At 48.4% G+C, this 18890-nt stretch overlaps 1 protein-coding gene across 1 annotated transcript in view; it reads right to left on the bottom strand.

Annotated features, from left to right (window-relative positions):
• Positions 1-952: 952 nt before the first annotated feature.
• Positions 953-18890, bottom strand: part of VWA5B1 (von Willebrand factor A domain containing 5B1) — a 57332-nt gene continuing 39394 nt past the window's right edge. The window contains exons 14-21 of the mRNA XM_066637707.1: positions 11736-11985; positions 10284-10595; positions 8499-8636; positions 6977-7105; positions 5683-5757; positions 4698-4758; positions 2439-2562; positions 953-1669 (exon numbers count right to left, since the gene is read on the bottom strand). Coding sequence (XP_066493804.1) covers positions 953-1669; positions 2439-2562; positions 4698-4758; positions 5683-5757; positions 6977-7105; positions 8499-8636; positions 10284-10595; positions 11736-11985 — 1806 coding nt within the window. The remainder of the gene's footprint in view (positions 1670-2438; positions 2563-4697; positions 4759-5682; positions 5758-6976; positions 7106-8498; positions 8637-10283; positions 10596-11735; positions 11986-18890) is intronic.

Here is an 18890-nt window from a genome sequence, read left to right as displayed (position 1 = left end):
TTCGAGACTGAAGGTTGCCAACCATTCCATTCCACCCAACACTTTGTCAAAACTCCCTGGGCAGGGAGGATCTTGGGATTCCTAGAATCCTCTACAGCATCCTGTTTGGAAGAAGAGCTGGAGGAGGTAAGGAAGCAGTGATCTTCTTTCCAGATGAGCCATTGTGTCAGGACTGCAGTGGTTCAATGCTGCTGCCACGATTTTCAGTAGCGGCACTGGAAGAAGAGGAAAGCTGCAACCCCCCCATCCTTCCCTTGTTCAGGCAGACAGCAGATTGGGGGAGGGCACTGGGCAGTCACAAGGTCTGGAGTACCTCCTCCACCTGTTTGCCATCTCCTCCAGCCCACAGCTTGAAGCAGGCACTTCAACCTGCTTCATGGGTGGGCTGGCCCTGCAATGGGCTTAAATTGCCTTGAGGCTGGAACCCCGTTCCAAACACCAGAGACTCCACAAACCACAGATCCAGCTGACACTTGGTCCAACAGAAACATAACTGCATCCAGCAATGGGCTGATCCTTACCGCCACAGGGCTGTTGCAGGAAGCAGCGTTCACAAAACACCTGGCACACCCAGAATGCAAAAGGAAAGGAGACACGACGACTGCCATATTTAAAGGACACCTGAGCAACAGCCCCATAGAAACGACGAGGTTGTCACTGGAATGGGTGGGGGGGGGAAGGTCGTGAGGTAAAAGCGACCTCTGAAAGCAGCATCGACCGTCATAGGCTGCAATCCTAACCACACTTTCCTGAGAGTAAGCCCCATTGAACAAAATAGGACTTACTTCTGAGTAGACCAGGTTAGGATTGTGCCCTTAGCCAACACAAAAGAACGTTTCTGGATGTACTTGGCACATAACCAGTGTGTGTAATAAAAGGAGGGGTGGTGTCCCTTTGTCTGATTCGCCCCCCCCCCCACATCTCACTACCTGAATTCCTCCTCCTTCCTTCCTTATACGTTTTTAGGATTGTAACAAAGTAGGTTAAACTCCAGGTTTTCATCCCAGTGTCTGAGCAACACAAAGAGCTGTTGAGCAGCTGCCTTCACGGTCAGGAGGGTTCGGCCTTCTGGGAATTCTTGCTCGCTTAGCCACAGGCTGGCTTTGGCTGCCAGCAGCTCCCACTCGATAAAAGAGGAGGCCGAGCTGTGCTCCAGCCAGGCCAGGGCAACCGCCGTGGCCCACAGCATCCCCTCCGGCTCCGTCTGCTGCTGGAGCTCAATGTCAAAGAGCCACGCCTGCAGTTCAGAGTTGTCTGACTCAGATCCCCTCCCACTGTCCGTCTGTGACTCCTGAGGCGATGGAGTGTTTTCCGGGGAGGAGAAGCGCCGGATGGTGATGGCCGGAGGAGAGAGTTTGTTCTCAGCCTTCAAGGCTCTGGAGAGGTTTTCGGCTGTGGTGCCCGAGAAGTGACGGGCCCGGCTCACCTCGCTCTTGGAAGAATTTAGGTTTTCTTCTGAAACATTATCCATCTGCTGGTTGCACCCAATGCTCTTGACCTCCCCTGACATGCCTGAATTCCTAGAGTTGTGTGAGCTGGTGGAGGGGCTGAGCGCCATCCGGTGGCAGGTGAAAGGGGATGTCCACTTGAGCTTCTCCAAGGGGATGTTGATGGCCTCACAGAATGCCTTGTTCAAGAGGAAGGAGCCACAGGCCAGCTGAAGGGACACCTGGGGAGAAAGGGCACCACATGTTGGATATCAGAGGCACCATATGTTGGAAACACCGCAGAAGTGGGCAGCCAAAATAAGGAGAAAAGTGCAACACTTCTCCTGAGGAAATGCTATAATGTTTTAGCTTGGAAAACCGGTGATTAATGTGGGACATGAGCAAGATTGATAAACCAATGCCTGCTGAGGAGAGAGTAGAGAAAAAGAAGCCCCCCCCCCATCGCCATTAGCAGCACTAAAACCAGGGCTCTTCAGTGAAATGGTGAAAGATTTAGGACAGTCAGGAGGAATGCCTTCTCTGCACTATGCAGAATTTACCATGGAACTCATAACCACAAGATGTGGAAATGGTCACCAGACGGACGGCTGTAAAAGGAGATTTGGAAAACGTAAGGAGGAGGTCCATCCATAGCTATGCATCATGATGGCTCTGTGCTGGCTTTACAGTTTAGGTTGCTACATCTAGAACTTGACATCTTGCTTATTTCAGACCACAGCGTCAGCCTCTGGCCCCTCAGACTGACGACCACAATGGCTCAGGACTGCCAAAGCTCCACAGCTGGGCTAGAGCTTCTAAGAATCAGCATCCATCTCCAGGTGATTTTTGAAAGCAATCCTGGAGATTTTAACAGGACTCCCAGGAATTTTCAGCAGTGCATCATATTGGGGGGGGGGGGGAAATCTCCAGGAATAACTGCAACGTGAAGCCCTACATGGACTCCAACACATCTGGGAACGAGACTGCATGTGACCCCTGTGAGATACTTACAAGTGACAGGTAGTCAATGTTTTCACTGTCGCTCTCCAAGCTTGACTCGCTGGTCCGGGTGGGAGATTTGCCCATGAAACCTTTGGCAGCTCGAGTTAGCAGCCTTGTTTTGTTAAAGGTCAGCCTAACAAGAGAGGGACAGAGAAGAGGAACCAGTTACACACTGCCCTGAAGAGCCCGGTTGCTTCTGTCCAAATGAAGAAAGATCTTTTTTTCCAAGAGTTGAAGTTATCACACCAGGAAATACTGGTGCTAAATCAACAGAGGCATGGAGGGCAGATCACGAGAAGTCATCGTAATGGGGAGGTAACCATCTTGCCCAGAGAAGGGCAACTGGAAACCAAGTCCAGCAAGGAAAGGTTGCAAAAATTTGGAGAAGACTTAATGGGAGATATCATCATCATCATCATCATCATCATCATCATCAATTGTCCCAGCCATGTTGTTTTTGAATGGATTTTGTATACATCCACCTATCGAGTCCTTCCCAAGGACCTAGGATAGGCAGCTATTTTTTGTTTGTATGTTGTTGTGTTACAATTATCACTGTAAAATGTATGCTGTTTCTAGAAAGACGGCCTTTTGAAATTGACTGATGGCGCTTGAGCTCATCCCGATGGTGTACAAGTGCTTTTCCAGGTGTTTCGGGATAGGCTCCCATGACAATTGGTATTACTTTTGCTTTCTTGCGCCCTAGACTTTCAACTTCTATTTGCAGGTCTTTATACTTGGCGATCTTCTCCAGTTCTTTAATTTCTACTCTACTGTCCCCAGGTATTGCAATGACTTTCTCATCCTTCTTGTCAAGGATGGTTGTCTGGTGTGTTGTGTGGCAGATGCTTGTCAGTTTGTAGGGGGGGGGGGCCGTATCCATGAATCCCATATCTGCAGATTGAGTCCGCTCTGCTCCCCTCACCTCTGGAGAGTTCTCTGAGCCCAGCAGAGGCCATGGACATCTGTCTGCAGCCACTGCTGGGCTCAGACTGAGTCTTAGAGGCGAACAAATATCACTTCTGGTTTTTTTGTCCCCTCATATCCATCCACAGGGGATTCCGGAACGGAACCGCCCCCCCCCCCCTGTGGATATGGGGGCATGCCTATATTCTAAAATCCCAGAGTACTTTGACTTCCTTATTCTCTACTACTTTTTTCAATTTGGTGGTTCCACCAGTTGTTACTTGCAGGCAGTTACTTCTTACACAAGGTCCAGTGAATTATTGTTGCGATTTTGTCATGCCTTTCTTTATAGTCAGACTGCATGATCTTCTTGCAGTAGCTGACCAGGTGATCCAGAGCGTCATCAGCACCTTTACACAGGTGACATTTGCTGTCCAGAGATGCTTTCTGAATTTTGGCTGTATATACAATCGTTCTTAGTGACTGTTCTTGGACAGCCAAAACTAATCCCTATGTCTTAATTTTGATTAATTTTGGAAGGGATGATGATGATGATTCTTCTGCTTTTCAACAGGAGTAGTTATGAAAGCTGTCCTCAAGCATCTTAAGGACTGTAATTCAGAAGAAGGGGAGGACTTGCTCCCTGTGGTTCCTGAGGGCAGGATCAGAACCAAGAAGTAGATTCTATTATCAAAGCTGAGGTACTCCAGTCTACAGAGTGGGTCTAGAGGAGAGTGGCTAGGACGATGAGGGGGCTGAAGACCATGCCCTGTTATAACAGGTTGAAGGAATTGCTTATGTTTAGTTTGAAGGAGAGCCAGTTAAGGGTTGAGATAATTGTAAATATGAGGGGGTGTCATGTGGAAGAGGGAGCTCTCAGTAGCTCCAGAGCCTAGGACCAGAACAAAAGGTTTAAACCACAATAAGGGAGATTTTGATTAAACATAAAGAACTTCCTGCTGGGACAAATTCTTAGGCTGTGGGACAGTTCACCTCAGAAAATAGTAGCTCCTCCATCCTTGAAGCAGAGGTTGGATACCCACCTCCCAGGGATGTTGTAGCTGTGGACAGCCTGCATTGGCAGTGTTGGGATTAAAAGATGGTCCCTTCCAACTCTTGGGGCACTGGGGCAATAAAGCCACTAAGGAACTGCTTATTCCATATTTCTCTACAGAGAACTCTGATACATCCATCTTGGACCTTTGTATCACCTGTGGGTATTTTTTTTTTCTTTTTAAGAAAAGGCCTGGAGTCTTGGGGAGTGAGTTATGAAGGCTGGCCTGGATGTTCATCAGGATTTCCCCCACCCCACACCCTCTGTCTTGAAACTAAGAATCAAGGCCGGTCAAAGACCAGACTTACCTGGCTGTAAAAAGGCTCTCGATGGACTTCTGCGAGGAAACCGATGGACTGCGAAGTGGTACTGGCAAGAGGCAGAGAAGTAAATGTGAAAGAGGGTATTGGAGGCCAAAGGAGGATCATCAATCTTTCTGCATATTTTCAGTTCCTCCAGGCTGGCCCAAATCTTCCTAGTGTCCAAGGTGGGGCACCAAATGCGGCCCTCCTCATCCGGCAGCGTTTCAGTGCTCTTGATCTTGCTGCTCCTGAGATTCAAAAAGGAAGAAGGGTGTGGAGAGAAAGAAAAGGTGTGGAGGAGAGGAGAGTGGTGGACTAGAGCTTTGAAGACACTCTAGCCCACCACTCTCCTCTTCTGCACACTTTCCCTTTCATTCCATTCCCCTTTTCGTTTTTGAATCTAGAATATGGGAGGAGGAGCAGAGATAAGGCAAGGGCACCGCCCAAACCCCAATTTTCTCCTGAAGCTATCACTGCATCTGGCTTTCAATCAGCCTGAACTGAAACTGAGACACTGGAAATGTTTCAGGCCAGAGAGCTCCCTTGGAAGCAAGCCAATCGGGAAAAAGGATCCAGATGAATTGATTTACTTGTTTGCTTATACAGACTGGGTTTCTGTCTGCTGCAGTTTAACCCATATCAGACAGGTTCATTGGGGTCTACAAAATTGGACCATGGGTCCCAAATATATATGTCCATCAACAACTCAGCCAGTCAGAGAGAGAAGTTGTAAACAGAAAGCCAAGGGGTCAACAGACGGCTCTGAAGTACTCCCGACACATAGAACATACTGGCCAGTGTTGGTTGGACCACCATTGCCCCACTGCAGATTGGGAGGCTAGAAGAGATTGGCCCACAGGAGCAGATGGCAGAGTTGTTTGGAGGTCACTGGGACTTCCGGGATGACAACAGCTTTCCTAACCACTGGGCAAGCTTGTGACTTTGACCTTCCTCCTCCCCACTCCTGGCTCTTTTACAAGCCTTTCCTTACCATCTGGGAAAGTGTAGCGCTCCCAGCCTGAGGAGGAAGGTGTACTGCAAGGAGACAAGCTGTTCTCTTCAGTGTCTGTAGGGGCAAAAAGACACAAAGCACACCAGGTTTATCCTCTTTCATGCCACAGCAGGAATTTGGCCTCTAAGTGCAATCACCGGCAATTGTGTTATCCGCAAAGCCATTTCAAATGGCTGACTGATCAGCTCTGAGAGCAAAGAGATTAAACCACTAGGAATAGATAGACTTCCCCCACTGCATTCAATTGTCTTGTGGATTAGCTTTTCGTTGTGTTCCACGCCTGGTGAATTCTAGTTAAATTAAAATTTCTAAAATTAAGTCTGCAGCGTAAAGTTTACTGCCACTTTTAGTCCCTTTGGTTCATTTGCATATTTTTTTTCCTTTACGTTCCCAATGCATTGGGAAACTCTGCAATGCTTCCCAATGTGTGCATTGCCAGAACTCTGCAAAAAAAGCAATATAGGTGTGACTGCACTGTGGAATCAAATTTCCTGATGCAAAGTGTTTTATACCTGCACATATGCTCTCCTGCGTGTTATTAAAACACCACCCCAAAATAATTTTGATGCACTGGTCCCATCAAGATTGCTTTTTTTTGCTGTGTTTTATCAACCTGGACGTGGCACATCGTTAATGTACAGCAGGGAAAAGACACAAATGCGCCGAAGGAACGTTGGGTGCACAGCATTCAGCACACCATTCAGAAATGTTCCAAGAACAGAACAGTGGAAGACCCTGCATCAATACTACTTGGGAAACAAAGCCAATAAAATTGAAGAGGCACACACAGTAAAACAATGCACAAAACTCTCTTCCTGCAATCATGCATACAGTTGCACTGGGATTGCTTTTTTTGCTGTGTTTTATCAATGTGTACATGTATATTGAGTAAGGAGAGCAGGGAGAAAGTCAGAAATGCATTGAAATTACTGGAAGGAGCAACAAGGTTGTGGGGAAGGGCTACAACTCAGTGGCAGAGCCCCTATTTTGCATGCAGAAGGTTCCAGCATTGACCCTTGGCGGCATCACCAGGTACGGCTGGAAAAGACCTTTTTCTGTCTCAATCCACGGAGAGGAGCTGACCAGGATAAGGGATTCTCCTAAATTCCCCAAATTTTGTGTGCTCATCATACACATTTTGGAAATGAAACATAGTTTCCTAATGCATCAATTCCACCAAAAGCAAGATCAGGAACTTGGAAGTCCAACATCTTAGGTAAGGGGAAATATTGGAGGCACCCAGAAAAAAGACTAAGTAGTAGCTCATCCCTACGATAGAGTCCATCCTCTGCTCCGTCTTGACCACAGGTTGACTGGCTGCGTCCCAACCCAGAGGAGAGCGTCCGGTGTCTCCTTCCCTCGGCACTTAAGCTCCGCTGGCTGCCTGGTTTCAGCAGTGGACCTTGACACAAACAAAAAGGAATTCTTGGCGTTACGGGGCAATATGGCCCAATTAGGAAGCTGGTTACTTTAATGGTGGTCAAGTTAGGACAATGGCCCCCCTTCCTATTCTGGGATTGGCTGTTTTGGCCACAGGACTCTATAGACCTCTTTCTCTTAGCAGACCAGCCATCTTTTTTAACTAAAGGTGTGTAACACCCATACTTCAGAATCTAAAGTCTGAGTTTTTGTTTTAAATTTTGAGTTAATGTTTTGATTTGGGGTAGATTTTCATCTTGGTCTGCATTTGTGTGTGCTGACTCAGAGCCCAATCCTGAGGTCTGCGGCACGACTCCGCGCTGCAGACCTCAGTCACAAAAGTGCCGTAAGGAACGTTTGCGGGGCTTACCGCCGGGCTCCCAACCGAGCCCCTGGACCACCGGGCTGCGGAATAGGAGGCGGAGTGTGGCCGGGGCGTGGGGGAAGGCGTGGCTGGGGGCATGGCGGAGGTGTGTCGGGGAGCGGGGGAGAGGCGGATCCATGGAGCACAGCTCCACAGGATCCTAGGTGCTCATGCAGGGCTGCTTGCCCTACATGAGCGCCTTTACTTTAGCGGCGACCTTTGGTTGCCTCTAAAGTGAGTGGCCCCATTGCGGGGCTGCTTCCCTTACTTAGGGGAAGGGGACGAACATCCCCTTCTCCTGAGGAGCCTCCCACAGTGGCTCGGGAGGTGTAGGATCTGGCGGCAGCCCTGGAGCTGGGAGCTCTGGGCAGCTCAGGATTGGGCTGCCCGACAGCACCAACAAGCCAATCTAGGAAAAGAAAGTAGGGCTACAATCCTGTACACACTTTCCTGGGAGTAAGCTCCACTGCACATGAGGACTTACTTCTGCGTAAACATGCATAGGATTTTGCTCTTATTGATAAAGGTGTTTCAAAACAGTGTTATTTATTTTACTCAGAAGTAAGCCCATTGTGTTCAGTAAGACTTAGGCTGTAATCCTACTTACTCAATGGAAACAAACACCTCTACTCATTGATTTCTAGAATGGGGAAACATGGGAAAAGTTTACAGTTCTTTGTTTGTCAACTGTGAACCATCAGAGAACTTTGGATACAGAAAAACTATACGAAAGGAAGGATGGACTGAGTTTACATATGAGGAAGAATTTCCTAATGGTCCGTCCACCACTGGAACATCTGCCTTGTGCAGGTGCGGGCTCCCCCTCATTGGAAGTTTTCAAACAGAGGCTGGATGTCCATCTGTCAGGGATAACAAAGCAGTTGCCTGCTGCAGTAGGAGCAGGAGGTTGGACTGGATGACCTCAAAGGGCCCTTCCAATTCTAACATTCTATGATTCTAAGGAAGAGGTGCCATTGTCCGCCTTAGCTGAGTACCAGCCAAGCTCCTCTACCTGAATTGGGATATTCAACAACCGTTGGCAAGTAGTTGTTGCTGCTCAGGTCTACTGGGAGGAAGGCTGTGTACTTGCTGATGACATTGCAGGCCTTGCTGGTGTGCATGGCATTGGCCTGGTACCGCCGCCCAGATCCTGGAGGTGAACAGAAAGAGGCTGTTAGATTGGGGGGAAAGAGTCACTCTTGAATAGGGCTAAGAGCGGCTACCATATTTCTGCACACTGCTTTGTTGTTCCCAGAGCCGGCTCATCCATGAGGCCAACTGAGGAGATGGCTGGTTGCCTTAGGTGGTGGGTTGGTTAGAGGGAGGCCTGCCTCCGCCATTTCTTCTTCCACTCCATGGATTGAAAAAGGAAGAAGGGAACAGAAAGGATGTGTGGAGGAGAGGAGAGGAGAGCGGTGTCACTATAGTCATCACCTCCCCTCCCCTCCACCTTTCTGCTCTGTCTCCCTCTTCCTTCTTCAATCCAGAAACTGAGGGGGAAGAGGAGGAGGAGCAGTGATGGCCATGACATCAAGTAAGGGGGTATTGACATTTGGCATGCCACCTCTGACGCTAGGAGGTTTGGAACCATTTCTGGCTGTCCCAAGTTTTAAAGACAATGAACCACTATATACAAACATGCATATTTGTTGAAAGGGGGGTTATATTATTATTATTATTATTATTATTATTATTAACAGTATTTATATACCGCTTTTATTTTTGAACAAAAAGGTCACAAAGCGGTTTACAGAGAAAAATCAAATAACTAATGGCTCCCTGTCCCAAAAGGGCTCACAATCTAAAAAGATGCAGAAGAAGGCAGGGAGTCACTAGAAAAGACACTGCTGGGGTGAGGAGGACCAGTTACTCTCCCCCTGCTAAAAAAAAGAGGAGCACCCACTTGAAAAAGTGCCTCTTACTCAGTTAGCAGAGGTTAAACTAGGGGTTATAACTATTCTTAATAATATACAATGCAACCTCAGTATCTGCGAGTCCAGCATTCACTGATTTAATTCACTGTGGATAGCCCAGCATCCAGTACTATTTTTAGGCTTAAAGACCCACTTCTGGGTGGCGCAGAGGTTCCTGGCTCCTCCCAGGGTCACCCCAGAATGCATCAAATTCATACCAAGGTCTATTTGTATATAGATTAATATAATTTTGCACTCCCTCCTGCAGGACAAAGAGCAGTCCCGGAGAGCTGATTTAAACCAGGGAAATGACACAGCAGGCCACTGGCAGCCCTCCTGAGGTTGCTGGCACCCCTCTGTCACTCATGTTCAGATTCCAGTCCCAAGATTTTCTCCTGATTTGATCACCACCCACTCTCAACATGGGAGGGCATCTCACAAAAGGTTCACCATACAACATGATATGGTAAAAATCAAGTTGGTAAAATCATCATGATGCCACCTCATAGCTGGACTTGCTTAGGGAAGCCCATTTTTCTCTCCCTCTAATTCCCCATAAAGACAGTCAGGGCCAACCCAGGACTTCACAATCAAGTCCTCCTCCCCAACATTTCCTGGTGGTGTTCTAGTATCTGATGCTCCCTGCTTCCTGGATTGGAAATAAATTGGGTAGTGAAGAAGTGGAAGTGTGGAGGAGAAGAGAGTGTTGGCTAGAGTGTCAGAGATGTCTTCTGCTCCTCTAAACTTCCTCTCTCTATTCCCCACTTCCTCTTCCAATCTATGAGCCTTGGAGGCCAGGGGCTTCTCCCACCAAAAGCAACCACCTCAGTCTTCCTCATGGGCCAGCCCCAAAGCAGAGTTGTTAAGAAAGATGTACAAATTACCGTGCTCTATTTCACATTCTCTCTCGGCAAGTTGTTCAAAATCCCGGACAATGGACCTGGCAGCCAGGTGGTGGAAGGTTTCGTTCCAGAGATCCACTTCGTCGCTTTCCTTGGTCTCTCCCCCCCGGAAAAGTGGTCCCATGTCGAAGGTGACCTCCCACTGGACAGGCTCGTTGCCCTGTAACCCTTTCACCACAGCCTTGCAGATGGACCTTGGGGAGCGCTGCAAGCTACTCGCAGCTGATTGACCATCCAGGCTGTGGGGGTCCCAATCTGATGTCTCAAAGGTGAAGGAAGGGAGTTGAGCAGGATCTGCAGAAGAGGGAGCAGCAAGCAGTGAACATGAGGTGGCCTTAAAGTCCAGCCGTTTGTTCAGCTAGCTCAGAACTTGTCTAACCTTATTCAGAGCAATGAATTTGCTTATCTGCACAATATGAGGACAACTAACAGCCCAATCCTATTCACACTTTCCTGGAGGTAAGCCCCATTGACTGCAATGGGACTTACTTCTGAGTAGACATGCTTAGGACTGGGCTCTAAAATGTTTATATAAGTACAATACACACAATGAGGATTATTATAAGCACAGCACATCAAAAGCTCAAAGCCTTACACAGGGCTGGCCCATCCATGAGGACAATGGAAGCAGTCATCTCAGGGATTAGGTGGGGGAGGCACCCATCTCCACCCACCCACTTTCCTCCACTGCTAGCACTCCTCCCATTCTCTGGATGGGTAAAGCATTCTCTGGATTGCGCCCAGAGAAAAAGAGGCGCAAGTGGAAGTGAGGGAGGTGGTGCCACCACTCTTCTTTCCTCCACTCTTCCTTTCCACAACTCCAAGTTCTACTTTTGGGGTTCTAGTTTTGTGTGTTTGCTTCATCTCCTTGTTTTCTTTACCTGCTCATGGGGCTGTTGGTCACCCAACTTTTGACTGAGGGACGAAACTCATGGGTAGCCAGCAGAATTTAAGAACAGACAAATGCACATCCTCTCCACAAGCTGAAATTATTCCATCTCCAAATGGAACACTTATGCAGAACCCAAAATTCCCACATGAAACAAGTAAATTTTATCACAGGCTAGCCAAGGTGTAAAGGGTCACCAGGCAGGAACTCATGCAGGGATGTCCTGATGCCACAATGTGGTCGCCAAAGATGGCGCTGCTCGCTGCTGTTCTGCAACAACATGGTTAATGGACAGAAGGAGGTTGTAGCCACCATCTCACCAGGTGACAGGCCAATAGCGTTCTGCCTGGTCCTATTCACTCCTGGTTGGCTGCTCAGACCGAGCTGCTCTTAATTGCCCATCCTTGGATCGTCGGCCCAAGCAAAAGGACTGGCTTCACCAGCTGCAACTAATTTTGGTGGCATGAAGGAATTCCCCAAGTGAGACCGGCAGATCTACTTAGATCCTTAGGTGGAAGTGATTGTGTTGGAAAAGGATGCCTCACCTAGATCTCCAGGACTTCGGCTCTCTGCATAGGATCCCAGGAGGGGAGAACTGGCCTCAAGGTAGCCAGAGCTCTTCCCTGTTACTGTTGGCACGATGCTGAGATGCAGCTGTGGCGGATCCAGGTCATGGCACAGTGAGAGGCGATTCTGCTGAAGCAAGGATGGCCGCCTCGCACCGACTCCCCGTATTCTTGTGGTTGAGATGTGGGGCCCGGTGGTGAAAGACTGAGAAGACAGAAAGGGCAAAGGGTGGTGAAGCGGGAGGAGAGGTGTGGCCTCCTCCTTTGGCCCACTAGTCCTGCCTCTCTCCTGCCCTGCTCCCTCCCCCCGGCATGCCACCTCCCCACCCTCCTTCTCGCAGCCCCGGAATGCTGTCTCCCTGCCTTCCCCCACACCCCCACCTACCTCTCCGCTGCCCAGCAATCCATGTGACCACCGGAGTTCCAGTGCTCCACCGCTACTAGATCAGCACTGGCCAGCGCTGGGCTAGCACCGGTGCTAGGGCTCGCAAATGTGCCTTATGGCATGTTTGCGACAACGTGCGCCGGCAGTGAGCCAGCCAGCAATCTTTAGGATTGGGCCTTAGTTAGCAAAAACACACCAGCTGTTTTGGAGATACAGCTTTAAAACATGTTATTGATAGAGTGTTGGCAGTGCATCTCATATCCCATGGCAGTAGGGTCTCCATCAGCTCAGTAAAGGAATGCAAAGTCCAGCCAAGCCTGTTTAACTGGGGCAGCCCCTCCTTTTTGGTCCCTGTCCCTGGTAAACCTCTTCAGCGGTGTTCCTCAAAGTGTGGGTTGGGACCCACCAGTGGGTCGCAACCTGATTGTTGGTGGGTCGTGAAACTGATAAGCCGATGCCTGACAAGGAAAATGTATTGAGGCCCATGGAAAGTGCAATTGAACCACACGTGTGTGTTTACTCATGAGCAGGCAACTTCTATCAGAAGTCAGGCGAAGGGAAATGCAAGATCACCAGAATGGTCCCAATCCGATGCACACGGAGTTCAACAGATGCTCCAGAATGTGCTCGTCCCATCAGAGTAAAAAGGATAAAACAGAGGCTTGAGCTAGTCAGCGCTGCGCTGGCCCTCCAGGCCAGGTAAAGTAAAACTGGCTTTTTTTGGTCTCATAAAGCTAGGTGGGTCCCGAGAGGGTGTCATTTTAAAAAGTGGGTCCTGATGCAAAAAAAGTTTGGGAACCACTGCTCTACAGGAAATGGCACACAACCCCACATGGCCTAGATCCCATTAAAAGGGAATTGGACAGATCGATAGAGGAAAGGTTCATCACAGGTTACTAACCAAGAGGACTACATGCAACCCCTTCATTTTAGAAGTAGGCTACCTCAGAATGCCAGGTGCAAGGGGGTGGCAACAGGGTACAGGGGTCTTGTTGTCTTGTGTGCTCCCTGAGACATCTATTGGGCCACTGTGAGATCCAGGAAGTTGGACTAGATGAGTCCTTTGTTTCTGGCATTTTGCTTTGTTTTCCCAGGATGAAGATAAAAGCAAAACACAAGAACTTCATGCAGGCAACTGTTCTAATTACAGAGGAAAAGATGTAATGCAAGATGCCAGGGCTCTGTTGCTTGGTAACCAAGTCAGAACCAGGCAATGACTTTCTGGGTCCTCGATGTTTTTTAGAAGACATTTTTTTAGGAAGACATCAAAGGATTAAAGTGTGTGTGTGTGTGTGTGTGTGTGTTTCATCCAGCACTGCAATAGGTAGTGTATGAATCACATAAAATCTCCAACCCCCCCCCTTTTGGTCCCCTTAAATGCAGACCATGTTGGTAACCTTCAGTCTCGAAAGACTCTGGTATCGCGCTCTGAAAGGTGGTTCTGGCACAGCGTCTAGTGTGGCTGAAAAGGCCGATTCGGGAGTGACAGTCCCTTCCACACCGGGAGCAAGTGCAGTCTGTCCCTGGTCTGTCTCCCTGGCTATGGGCCTTCCTTCTTTGCCTCTTTGCCTCAGACTGTTGGCCAAGTGTCTCTTCAAACTGGGAAAGGCCATGCTGCACAGCCTGCCTCCAAGCGGGCCGCTCAGAGGCCAGGGTTTCCCACTTGTTGAGGTCCACTCCTAAGGCCTTCAGATCCCTCTTGCAGATGTCCTTGTATCACAGCTGTGGTCTACCTGTAGGACGCTTTCCTTGCACGAGTTCTCCATAAAGGAGATCCTTTGGGATCCGGCCATCATCCATTCTCACAACATGACCGAGCCAATGCAGGCGCCTCTATTTCAGCAGTGCATACATGCTAGGGACTCCAGCACGTTCCAAGACTGTGTTGTTTGGAACTTTGTCCTGCCAGGTGATGCTGAGAATGCGTCGGAGGCAGCGCATGTGGAAAGCGTTCAGTTTCCTCTCCTGTTGTGAGTGAAGAGTCCATGACTCGCTGCAGTACAGAAGTGTACTCAGGATGCAAGCTCTGTAGACCTGGATCTTGGTATGTTCCGTCAGCTTCTTGTTGGACCAGACTTTCTTTGTGAGTCTGGAAAATGTGGTAGCTGCTTTACCGATGTGTTTGTTTAGCTCGGTATCGAGAGAAAGAGTGTCGGAGATCGTTGAGCCAAGGTACACAAAGTCATGGACAACCTCCAGTTCATGCGCAGAGATTGTAATGCAGGGAGGTGAGTCCACATCCTGAACCATGAACTGTGTTTTCTTCAGGCTGATTGTCAGTCCAAAATCTTGGCAGGCCTTGCTAAAACGATCCATGAGCTGCTGGAAATATTTGGCAGTGGGTAGTGACCTGGTGATGATCCCTCCCATCAAATCCTCGTGTGGAGCTTGTAGGCCACCTGGTCCTATCCCTCCATTCCATGCAGGATGTATTGACCAAAAGCATTCCAAAGACATGGCTGTCCAGCCTCTGCTTGAAGACCTCTAGGAAGGGAGAGATGTTGTTTCCCAAGGTAACTGGTTCCCTTGTTGAACTGCCCTTAGGGGGATTTTCCTAACATTCATTGGAAATCTCCCCTGCTGTAGCTTATGCCCAAAAGATAGGCATTCCCAAGCTGCCAGGGCCACAACATAAGGTTTGTTCTTGGGATCGGCTGGAGCAGATCAATGACAGAAAATAATATAGATCAGTGTTTTTCAATCAGTGGTACTTGTACTAGCAGTAGTACTTGAGGTGGTGTCTGGTGACACACACAGGACCCCCAGACCCCACCACTTGTTAGCGAGACCAGCAATGCAATAAACAAGGCTCAGCTCGGTGGGCAGAGTGCCTGCAATGTGCTTTTTGTAAACTCAAAAAAGCCCTCCCATCTGCCCTGAGCCTCTTACTGGTGTTTGTTACACTGCGTTTGGCCTTCTGATTTGGAAGGAACTGGTGCTGACATCCTCATCAGTTACTTCTGGTGGTATTTACAACAAATGGACCATGCAAGGTGGTACAGCAGGGGCTGTTGGCAACCTTCAGTCTCGAGAGACTCTGGTATCGCGCTCTGAATGGTGGTTCTGGAACAGCATCTAGTGTGGCTGAAAAGGCCAATTCGGGAGTGACAATCCCTTCCACACCGGGAGCAAGTGCAGTCTGTCCCTGGTCTGTCAGGGACAAACACTGAAAAAAGGTGATATAGATACTTTGTTGTGGAATTTTCAATACAGAGGAAAAATATTGGCAAAGTATCAGTGCTGCAGAGCTGTACTCTGCCTCTCTCTCCCAGTTGGGTTCTCAGCAACAGTGACCCAGCCCAGCAGTTGCTTTATCCAGCAGGACAAAAATGTCTGGTGCCTACTGGTAGGTGGGGGGGGGGGAAGGGAGAGAAGGGGAAAAGTACATGCAATTTTAATACCACTGAGTTCAGTGGGCTTGTCAAAATGTGTTGGTGGTGGGCTGGAGGTAGCATATAGGAGATAGTTTGGTGGCTCCTGCCATAAGATCTAATTCCACCCACTGGGGCAGCAGAGGAAAGCTTTGGTCCTCTTCTCTGTCCTCTGCCATGATGACTTGCCTCTTTGGCACCCACTTGCCATGACTTGACTCTTTGGTGCCCGCTTGCCATGATCGTCTCAGCCAGGGCACACCCTGATTTAGCAATGGGGAAACTCCCCTCAGCTCAGTTTCAGAATCAGCTTGTATTTACATGTTTTCTTAGTGCGAATTCTGAAAAAGCTTGTCTTTTTTTTTTTTTTTTAAGAGTTCTCACCCGGCTCACATTCATCAACATCTTTATCAGTGAGGATAAAGTGTCCTCTGTGATGCTTTCATCCCCAGACAGGCTCTGAGAGTGAGGGGCAGCTTACATTGCATGTTTTGGTGTTGTGTGGCACTTACAGCTCCACTATGGGGTTGAGGGGAGACATGATGGCACTTTTCCAAGACCTGAAGTGTTGTCATATGGAACAGGGCGAATATTCATTCTCTAATGCCTCAGACAGTAGAAATAAATTGATTTATTTCTAATGAGCTTAAGTTGCAAGAGAAGAGATCCCTGTTGGATATCAGAAAGATTTTTACATACCTTTCTGGCTACCTGGTTGCCCCTCCCCCCACCATAGCATGTCGCACATGTTCCATTGACGGCATTGCTATCTTTGCTTTGGTGGGGGGTAGGATTGGGCTCTAGAGCTGCAATCTTATCCACATTTACCTGGGAGTATGCCCTATTAAACTCAAAGGGTTTTACTTTTGAGTAGACAAGCCTAGGATTGGGCTGTAAGATATAAAGACATACATACACACTTTTTGAAGTTGGCCACCTCTTTTTCTTTTCTGGTCAGGGCACTTCCTCTTTCTCTTATCTTTGCACACCATCACCCAAATTCTGCACACTGAAGTCACTTCATCTGCAAACTGTTATAATTTGTGATGGACACATCTCCCAGGGTTGATTTGGGAATGCCTAGAAATAAGCTGAGCTGTTTCCAACCAATAAATCGATTCATTCTGAGCAGATCTGATTTCCTTGGACCCCATTTGGTCCCCAGCTGGGGGATATGAATCTATCTAGATTCCACAAAAATACATTTTTGAGTTGCGGGAATATGTCTTAAGAACATAAGAACATAAGAACAGCCCCACTGGATCAGGCCATAGGCCCATCTAGTCCAGCTTCCTGTATCTCACAGCGGCCCACCAAATGCCCCAGGGAGCACACCAGATAACAAGAGACCTCATCCTGGTGCCCTCCCCTACATCTGGCATTCTGACTTAACCCATTCCTAAAATCAGGAGGTTGCGCATACACATCATGGCTTGTACCCCATAATGGATTTTTCCTCCAGAAACTCGTCCAATCCCCTTTTAAAGGCATCTAGGCTAGACGCCAGCACCACATCCTGTGGCAAGGAGTTCCACAGACCAACCACGCGCTGAGTAAAGAAATATTTTCTTTTGTCTGTCCTAACCCGCCCAACACTCAATTTTAGTGGATGTCCCCTGGTTCTGGTATTATGTGAGAGTGTAAAGAGCATCTCCCTATCCACTCTGTCCATCCCCTGCATAATTTTGTATATCTCAATCATGTCCCCCCTCAAGCGTCTCTTTTCTAGGCTGAAGAGGCCCAAACGCCGTAGCCTTTCCTCATAAGGAAGGTGCCCCAGCCCCGTAATCATCTTAGTCGCTCTCTTTTGCACCTTTTCCATTTCCACTATGTCTTTTTTGAGATGCGGTGACCAGAACTGGACACAATACTCCAGGTGTGGCCTTACCATAGATTTGTACAACGGCATTATAATACTAACCGTTTTGTTCTCAATACCCTTCCTAATGATCCCAAGCATAGAATTGGCCTTCTTCACTGCCACCGCACATTGGGTCGACACTTTCATCGACCTGTCCACCACCACCCCAAGATCTCTCTCCTGATCTGTCACAGACAGCTCAGAACCCATCAGCCTATATCTAAAGTTTTGATTTTTTGCCCCAATGTGCATGACTTTACACTTACTGACAATGAAGCGCATCTGCCATTTTGCTGCCCATTCTGCCAGTCTGGAGAGATCCTTCTGGAGCTCCTCACAATCACTTCCGGTCTTTACCACTCGGAAAAGTTTGGTGTCGTCTGCAAACTTAGCCACTTCACTGCTCAACCCTGTCTCCAGGTCATTTATGAAGAGGTTGAAAAGCACCGGTCCCAGGACAGATCCTTGGGGCACACCGCTTTTCACCTCTCTCCATTGTGAAAATTGCCCATTGACACCCACTCTCTGCTTCCTGGCCTCCAACCAGTTCTCAATCCACAAGAGGACCTGTCCTCTAATTCCCTGACTGTGGAGTTTTTTCAGTAGCCTTTGGTGAGGGACCGTGTCAAACGCCTTCTGAAAGTCCAGATATATAATGTCCACGGGTTCTCCCGCATCCACATGCCTGTTGACCTTTTCAAAGAATTCTATAAGGTTTGTGAGGCAAGACTTACCCTTACAGAAGCCATGCTGACTCTCCCTCAGCAAGGCCTGTTTGTCTATGTGTTTTGAGATCCTATCTTTGATGAGGCATTCCACCATCTTACCCGGTATAGATGTTAGGCTGACCGGCCTATAGTTTCCCGGGTCCCCCCTCTTTCCCTTTTTAAAAATAGGCGTGACATTTGCCATCCTCCAATCTTCTGGTACCGTGGCCGTTTTGAGGGACAAGTTGCATACCTTAGTCAAGAGATCTGCAACTTCATTCTTCAATTCCTTAATAACCCTTGGGTGTATGCCATCAGGGCCCGGTGACTTATTGATCTTTAATTTATCAATGAGGTCTGAAACATCTTCTCTTTTAACCTCTATCTGACTTAACTCCTCGGTCAGGAGGGGCCGTTCGGGCAGCGGTATCTGCCCGAGGTCTTCTGCCGTGAAGACAGATGCAAAGAACTCATTTAATTTCTCTGCCATCTCTAAGTCTCCTTTTATCTCCCCTTTCCCTCCCTCACCATCCAGAGGGCCAACCGCTTCTCTGGCGGGTTTCCTGCTTCTAACATATTTGAAGAAGCTTTTATTATTCCCCTTAATGTTGCTGGCCATGCGTTCCTCATAGTCTCGCTTGGCCTCCCCTATCACCTTCTTACATTTCTTTTGCCACAGTTTATGTTCCTTTTTATTCTCTTCATTAGGGCAAGACTTCCATTTACGGAAGGAAGCTTCCTTGCCCTTCACAGCCTCTCTAACTTGGCTGGTTAGCAATGCGGGCACTCTCCTGGATTTAGTGGAACCCT

Source organism: Tiliqua scincoides, chromosome 9 (assembly GCF_035046505.1).
Source record: "Tiliqua scincoides isolate rTilSci1 chromosome 9, rTilSci1.hap2, whole genome shotgun sequence".
NCBI classification, from domain to species: domain Eukaryota; kingdom Metazoa; phylum Chordata; class Lepidosauria; order Squamata; family Scincidae; genus Tiliqua; species Tiliqua scincoides.
The sequence above is the reverse complement of the archived record's forward strand: the minus strand, read 5'-3'. Positions and strand labels throughout refer to the sequence as shown.